The following is a 9,040-nucleotide window of genomic DNA, read 5'->3' on the forward strand; positions in this document are numbered from 1 at the left end:
TTTCTGAAGCTGGTGTTTCCATCTCCCTAACCCTGCCTCCCAAAATGCTACACCTTTCGATTTGCACATGATCAAAATGGTAGTCCTGGCATCCATGAGGGAGTCAATGTGTGTTCCTTTTAAATGCTGAGTTTGGAGAACAAAAGAAGTCTGAACTTCTTTTATCTCAATCCTGCAGACCTAGTTTTGCCTTAGTAAAAGAGGGTGATTGAAATTTCTGTCATTTATCTAACCCTCAGTGTTTTCTTAAATAGTAGTCAGTTATTTAATCTGTGTAAGTGACCAGACCATGTATTTTAGTCTAAGCATATATATATGCAAGTGTATGGAGGGGGGTTGGATCAGAGACACAAAGCTCATCTGTGGACAATGGAACATCTCCCCCACAGAAGGGTCACAGGGAGGGGATGAGTCAATCAAAGTGCAGTAGAGCACTAATGGGTCACACAATATACGTCTGATCTCTGGAGGCCTACACACACACACACACACACAACCATCCACCCCCGGTATCATGACCCCAGTGCCGCTTCCCAATCTAGACGGGAGCATGTACATAGGTACAGAAAAGAGATAAAACTCACAACACATGGAACCCAGGAACAGGAATGGGATTACAAACACCAAAAGGGTAGGGGGAAAGTGGGAAGAGATGGAGAGGGAGGTGGGCACCAGATCACAATGAATGGCACATAACCACACACCCCAATCCAGGGGGAAGAACAACAGAAACCAGAGGGGAAGGGAGGCAGCGGTCAGTGTGAGATTTGAAAATAATTAACAATCTACAATCTATCAGGGGCCATGAGGATTGGGGGGCTGGGGGAGGAGGGAGGGAAAAAAGAGGAGCTGATCCCAAGGGCTCAACGGAAAGTAAATGTCTAGAAAAGAACGATGGAATATATGTACGAATATGTCAGACACAATTGATGTATGGATTGTAACAAGAGTTGTAAGAGTCCCCAATAAAATGGTTTTAAAGAAAAAGAAAGCATATGTATCTACATCTACATACACTTTCCCTATCTACAAAACTCATTGCTGTTGAGTCAATGTCACTCAGACTTACAGAATAGGGTAGAACTGGCTCAGTGAGTTTCTGAGACTATAACTCTTTGGGGAGTAGAAAGTCCCATCTTTCTCCCTAGGAATGATTGGTGGTTTCAAACTGCTGACCTGTGGTTAGCATCTCAGCCCGTAACCACTACGCCACCAGGGCTCCAGTCCTTCTCAATAGTACTTAAAAATCTATAGCATTGGCTAGATTAATAATACTATTATTAGTATCGCTAAATAAATGTTTCATGGAGGTTACTTAAATTATTCCTCATAAGTGATAATGCTGTCTCTACAGTGAACCAGGGGTATATATAAACTTTAGATATATGAATGGATTTTGAGCTCGCATTTAATTGTAATCTAAGAACAATTACTTCTTACAATCTAAGAACAATTACTTCTTACAATGTGGCTCTGCTTAAGACTTGCAGTCATGAGTGATCACTGAAGATATAGGTGGTATAGCAAAGTGTGGTGAAGAAACCAAATAGTGCCCAGTTAGCAGAAAGAACAGTGCCTGGGCTTGTCTTCTAAGTGAGGTGTCAATGAAGTCCACACAGAAGAAGCAGTCCGTATAACCCAAGGATTGTAAATAATAAAACTCAAGGTCAGAAAAGGGAATTGTATTAGAGCTTAAATTTCAAATGCCTGCCTTGTAGAAGGCGATGGATGATGGTGAAAGTCCAAAATCCATTTGTAGAGCCCTACTATAGAATAGGCCTTGAACTCCCTCAGACCACTGACTCAGACAGAGTGCATTGGGAAACAGATGACTAGACACATAGTTAGGTTAAAATATAACATATTATCGTTTGTTTTCCCTTTTGACCCATTTTTCATTTGTTCTAGTTTCTATTATTTTCTACTTTCTTTTGGATTGAGTTTTTTCTGTTTTATTTGTTGTCATTGTTGGGGTTCTTTGTATGATATTCTGTATGTAAAATCCTAGACAGGTAATCCAAAGAGACAGTAACTAGATTAATGGTTCCTTAGGGTTATAGCAGAGGAGGTTGGGATAATAGGGAGCTAATAATAATGGGTACAAGAATGAAGAAAATGCTCTAAAACTGATTGTGGTGATGATCTGATGACTGCACAATTCTTTTTGAACAAACGTAAACCATTGAATTTGTATGGTACATAAATTATATGCAACTATAACTTTAAAAAATATAGGGAGAGAATTGGTTATAAAAGGGCATGAGAACTTTCAAGGATTGAAATGTTCTAAGAAGACATGTTGTGTTTTGCCACTGGGTCAAACCACTGTCAAAATTCCTCATCAAACTAAAAGCTTACAAGCTGTACATTTATGCTTCAATAAAAATTAGAATTTAAAAATCAAGTCTGAAAGGGCAAGACCAGAGTTGTAGGGTAGATGGGATAAAGGTTCCCACTAAAAGAAAATTCTCCAAGGGCAACCCTTGCTACTCTTGAAGAATGAGCAGGTATTGCTGTCATGACAGAAAAAAATTCCTCAATCCAACTTTCATGACCTTTTTCTTACAGATGTACTTTCCATTTTCCTAGAACTTCTTTCCCCAAAGCCTCCATGATCATCGTATGTCCTTGGAGAACATCTATCAAGATTACCGCCTTTGGAATCCTCCAAAACAGTGGCCATTGCCTTCTTAGCTGAACTCTCGGCCTTGAATTTAACTGGTTCAGCAGATCCCATCAGAAGTCACCGCCTTCGCTGGAGTTGCAATAAGCAACAACGGTAAAATATAAAGAATACAAAACAAACTATGATCATTGTGTCACAGTAAAATAAGAAAGCTTCATTCTCTGCTGTACCAAAACAGAGAAGAAAAATTCACAAGCACTTGAACATGCTTTATTTGAAATTTACAGCAGCAAGCCTCAGATAAGCACTGCGTGACAATGAACCCAGGCAGTTAGCTTCCCTCCATCAAGTCAATCACAGTTTCTCCCAAAGGCCATTTCACACCTTCTTCTCAAATTGTGAGAAGCCTGGTGGTGCAGTGAGAAAATCACTGGATTGTAACTCCAGGTCAGCACATCAAACCCATCAGCTGCTCCAGGAGAGCCAGAAGAAGGAGTTCTCTTCTGTCCTGTGCAATCAAAACTGTTTCCATGGCAGTGGTTTCTCTTCGCAATTGTTAGTTTCTCTTTCCCATCATTATTCTCAGCTGATAACTTTAATCTTTTCATTAAGCCAATAAAAGCATTGAGAAGAAAATGTGTTCATTTTCTTATCAGCAAACTTACCATCCTATCCACAACCACATACTCAGCCTTTTTTCCTGTTATAATCCAGCTCCTCTCTAAATTTAGGCATCTGTCCATTGCATCCTATTTTTTTTCTGCCTACTCAAGGGCTTTATTTCTGTAAGAGCCCTTTCTTTAACACATCAGTTTTCTACTAGATTATTCCTGAGCTATATTCGATTAATGTGGCCTTTCCCATCATCATCCCTTGGGTGATTCGGATTTCATACACCTGTGGCTACAGTCCCATTTTGGAGGGCATTATCTGCTAACAAACAGGAATAGGATGATTATGTGCCTACTTTAGTAGAAGGTGTAAATTGGACCACATTCTTTGTTTAATGGTTCTCTCGGTTACTCTTATTCATAGTGGGTGTAAGGAATGATGTGCTACAGTTGAGAGGAGAAAGAAACCTGTTTCTGCACAGAGACGGATGATCCCGTCAGGACCAGTGGTGAGAGAGGCGATACTGGGAGGGTGGAGGGAGGGTGGGGTGGAAAGGGGGAACCGATTACAAGGATCTACGTGTGACTACCTCCCTGGGGGACGGACAACAGAAGAGTAGGTGAAGGGAGACGTCGGACAGTGCAAGATATGACAAAATAATAAATTATAAATTATCAAGGGTTCATGAGGGAGGGGGAGCAGGGAGGAAGGGGAAAAAATGAGGAGCTGATGCCAGGGGCTTAGGTGGAGAGCAAATGTTTTGAGAATGATGAGGGCAATGAATGTACAAATAAATGTGCTTTACACAATTGATGTATGTATGGATTGTGATAAGAGTTATATGAGCCCCCAATAAAACGATTTAAAAAAAAAAAACACCTGTTTCTGGAGTGGCCTGGGAAAAGCCTGGCTGATTCAGATTAGTAGGAAGCCAGTGCCTACTGAAAACATCATTCCAGAAGCCCCAAGTAAAATATGCATAAATAAAATATAGTCCAGAGGTGGAGAATAGATTTTCATATTAGGGTGAAATCTGATGGCACCATGTAACTCCCACCAAACGACCTCCCTGCACGGATATGATGCAGAAGGTGGGGGAAGATACTGATAGGGTTCGCCTACAAGGGACTGTGAACAGGATTCTCTGCAATGCCATCTTGCTGCACATTAAATGAGCACAACGAGAAGCGGGGAATATGAGAGCATTACCAGCAAGAGCCAGGCGTGGCGAGAATCCTCTGGCCCCAGCGTCTGGTTTACCCCATCTGACCTTCACTGCACTCCCAGTGCTGCAATTCTCAGAGCCCAGACGTGAGGCGGGGAGTTTACTTAGGTGAGAAATGGCGTAGAGATGGAGCGGACTATCATCTTCGAGAGCTGGACTTTTGGAACTCTTTCCATTTCCAACTCCTTGGCACCAGTTTGGTATGTATGAATTCTTACAAAGGAAATCATCACCATTGCCTTCAGCATACAAGCATGCTGCCTTAGTGCTCATATCAGAAACAAAAACAAACCATTCGCTTGATCCCAGACAGCTACAGTTCTAACAGCAAACTCTAGCGGTACTTAGCAGTATATGCGCACAATCTTCACAAACTCTTTTCAGATGCAGTCTTAAACTCCAAAGGAAACCACACTTGTCACCAGAAACTACCACACTCCCAAAGCCAATGGTCACTTCTCCCTCTTCATCTTACTCAACCTCACAGAAGCAATTTACCTCATCTTTTCTGGCTTTGAAACACCATCCATATCCTCTTAGTTATTCCCCTGCATCAGCAGCGCCACCTTATCAGTCCAGTGAAATCCTTTCTCTCCTCTTCCACACAGTCCTCAGATTCTCCTGCCCCCAAATGTATTAAAACCCATGGCTCTCATCAATAGTTCCCAGAGTGGGTAATACCTACCGCCCTCTGAGTAGGGGTGGAGGGTGGCCATGACAACAGTCCAAAGGGGTTGCAAAAGCAGATACCTATAGTTTATCCCGGATTATGAGCTATGGTATGCAAATGTTTAATTGCCAAGGGGGCACTGCATGTATATAGTTTTTTCTCTAAAAAGGTGGCTGTAGACCAAATAAGTTTGGGAATCTATGCTCTAAGTTTCTTTAAATGCTAAAAGCATGCATGGCACTCCCTAACAGCACTGTGTACTCATCTATCCAAAACAGCACTTCGACCTCCCTCCTGCCCCTTTGTTGCTGCTGCACTTCTTCCCTGCACTGGGATTAAATAGCACCAGCTTTGTCCCAATGCAACACTTCTCATCAGCTTGTGCACTCGAATCCAAAGTTCTATGACCAATTATCTGGACTAACTTATCTTCCAGGTTCTAGCCTCCGTATCTCTATACATTATCTTCTCAACAGGAGTCAGAGAAATATTTTTAAGACACACCATATTATGACACTACCTTGCTAAAACCGTCCAGTGGCCTTCCAAAATAAAAGTTCTTATACAATGGCCTATTATAATACTCTCTATAAAATCTGACCCCAGTGTGTCTCGTTTCTCTTTCCCTTCCTTCCTCTATTCCTAGTGAGACTTGTTCGCCTGCAGCTTCCTGATGTTGTTCAAGCATCTCTCTGCTTCAGATCCTTTGCATTTGCTGGAAATAATATTTAAACTTCAGCTCTACAGAAAGGTCTTCCATCAATATTCCACTGACAATATAAACTATAGCTTTCCCTTACTTTATTTCAACAAAAAAGTAACTATCTACCTATTATAGAATAGGGATGGGCAGATTTGTACTATACAGGATCAAGCACTAAAGATTTTTGGCTTTGTGGGCCATACAGTCCATGTCACAACTACTCAGCTTGGTAATTATAAAGTGAACGCAGCAGTAGACAATATATAAAGGAACATAAATGGCTGTGGTCCAATAAAGCTTTATCTGCATAAAAGAGATGCGAGCAAATTTTTCCCATGGGGTCATATAGTTAGCCAATCGTTCTTATACAGTTTAAGGACAATGCCTCTTTTTAAAAATATTTTAAGTGTAGTACTTAAGAAGAGATTGGAACAAGAAATGTAAATTTGAAAATAAAAATTCATTCTGCCAAATATCCATAATAATGTATTGATATGTATCAGCGTGCTTCTAAAATTTTGTGGAAAAATGGAAGGAAAAGAAACTCGATTTTTTTCCATGAACTTTTTGAAGCCCTCTTGTAATTTCACAAAGGTGGATTTGAGATTATTGCCAAGATGAAACCATGAGATATATATAAATCTGTGTTCTTCTACCTCCTGCTGACATAATGGTGAGGACTGAAGGAACATTAGGACAAGACAGATGGGTAACCCAATAGCGGCACATTACCAATCATTAAATTCTGGCCTCAAACTTTCTTTTACATTAACTGTTACACTAACTCTACAATGAATGGTCATGGACAACATTAGAATTAAACTTTGTTCTATATTTAAAAACAAACAGAATGAGTATTTTACAATCAATCCCCAAATGCTAATGTGTTCTATAAAGCATTAAAAATAATTAATCAAGATTAGAGAGATAATCAGCTTTTCACACATATATAAAAGCAGTAACTCATTGCTAGCCTGAATGATCAGCCTCTCAAATGTCAAACATAGCCTGTGAATGTATCTTACCTTAGATGCCATTCTCATAAAAAGTCTGTGTTGGTCTCCTGCTGTTCCCATCTTCTCGTTTTTGACTAAATCATTTAGGCTTAGATTATCATCATCATGAAAGTATCTGACTCTTTCTTTTTCCTCATGGGTTGAGGCCTATGGTAAAAAAATAAAACATCACTGATTTAGGGAGAATATAAGATCTGAAGTATTTTTAATAGACTATACATTTAATATCAAATATCAACTTCCCACTAATCTATCCTTTCATTTTCTCCCTATTCTACAGGCTTCCATGTGAAGGAACTTGCACAAGGTTAATACTTCTTACTTTGTCCCATTAATCTCCTCTTCCACAGGGACAGAAGCATGGTATTTGTTTAATTATTAACTGATTGAATATTTAGGGGAAAAGAAAACAATTGTTCTTTCTCTTTTTCTCTCCCCTCTGATGTTCTCTTCCTTACAAGAACTCCCTACTACTGTGGAGAAAAACCTCCAATAATCTAGAGATGAAGTGCATATATCTAAAAGAGAGAAGTATTAACCAAACCCAATTATAGTTATTAAGCCCACATTCTCCAAATAGAAGTAAAACTAGCATGCAGATCCCCAGTCTGCCTATCAGATGCTTCCATGCCCAGATGGGAAAGAGAAACGTGCTACTGATTCCTTCCCAGATCAATATTCCCAATATTACTCTTATATTCCCTTACTCAAATAAGATCCAATCTTCAACTTCTTTGAGATCTCTGGAACCATGGCTGTAATATTTTACCCAACATTACACCTCCTTTCTTTACTAACCTAAACCTCACATTTCATAACTTCAATCACTCCCTGGTTTTGATGGTCAATTCCTGGCCTTTTTCTCTTTAATCATGCTCAGAGAGCAAACCTTAATATTAAATGAATGCATTTACTTCTTGACTCAAGTATAAACAGCTTCGTAACTTTAACTCAAAAAAGGGTCCTCAATGCCATCTGGCCAAGGGTCTATAGATCCCTAATCAATTCTTTCTGTCATTTCCCATGATAAATAATTCAAGCCCTCACTATTCTCTTGCGTCATCTCTCCTCCAACCTCCTAATTTCTCCCATTCCATTAGAGGAGTATCTATGCCGCCTCTTACTTGTTTAGTGAGTAATGTCTCCAAGCACACAGGCACTCACTAGAAAAATAATAAGCACTGAACAAAAACAATCTGAATGATTAAATCTTTTGTCCAAGCAATTCCCATTTGATGAGCTTTCAAATTTAAAATAAAAATCTGTAAAAATTCCATATATTGCTTTTGCCATCTCAAGAGCCTCAAGGGAGGCTGTAAAAACTAATTGCTAGAATTGAAGTATGGAAAAGAAAATTAGATTTATGAAGGATCACAGCACTTTCATAATTACTTAAGACATCAATGTGTATAAGCATTCCATTACCATGTCTCAAATAAGCTGCCTAATACAGATAACAGTTGTGGGTCCAGACAAGCTAAGGTAAATATGTATAAAAAAAGTTTATGAATAAATAATGTGAACAAAAAGTATACTAAAATTAAAACTGCCATACTTAAACATTCAAAATTTACAATTATATTTGAAAACGTACTTGAATGCTGATTAAATATTCTATAGAAAGATCCTGATCAAAGAAGAAAATTACAAAACAAAAAATTCAAATTTCACAGACTCCACGCTTCCTGGAGTCATAAAGGCTGGGTGAACCCTTGAAACCATTATCTCTGGGAGAGGGGGAAGTAGAGGAAAGGAAGTGGTGTTAAACCCAGGGACAAGGGAACAAGTGATCCAAAATCGGTGGCGAGGAGGGTGCAAGAGGCTTTGTAGGGCTTGATCAAGGGCAATGTAACCAAGAGGAATTAATAAAACCCAAATGAAGGCTGAGCGTGTGAGTAGGATAAGAGGAAAGTAAAAGGAAATAGAGGAAAGAACAAGGAGGCAATGGGCATTTATAGAGGTCTAAATACAGCATGTACATATGTAAATATATTTATATATGATGATGGGGAAATAGATCCATATGCATATATGTATAGGTTTAGTATTAAGGTAGCAGATAGATATTGGGCTTCCACTCAAGTACTCCCTCAATGCAAGAACACTTTGTTCTATTAAACTGTCATTCTATGATGCTCACTTTCCCGACACAATTGCTAAAGACTAAGTGGGTGCATAGGCAAATGTG

General features: G+C 39.3%; 1 protein-coding gene across 1 annotated transcript in view; it reads right to left on the reverse strand.

The window, feature by feature from the left end:
* The window catches only part of CWF19L2 (CWF19 like cell cycle control factor 2), a 133,822-nt gene that overhangs the window by 71,620 nt on the left and 53,162 nt on the right, over positions 1-9,040 (reverse strand). Inside the window, exon 11 of the mRNA XM_013006234.2 lies at positions 6,862-6,999. Within this exon, the coding sequence (XP_012861688.1) occupies positions 6,862-6,999 (138 nt within the window). The remainder of the gene's footprint in view (positions 1-6,861; positions 7,000-9,040) is intronic.

This window comes from Echinops telfairi, unplaced genomic scaffold (assembly GCF_000313985.2).
Source record: "Echinops telfairi isolate 266 unplaced genomic scaffold, ASM31398v2 ScPeMD7_7421;HRSCAF=8459, whole genome shotgun sequence".
NCBI lineage: Eukaryota > Metazoa > Chordata > Mammalia > Afrosoricida > Tenrecidae > Echinops > Echinops telfairi.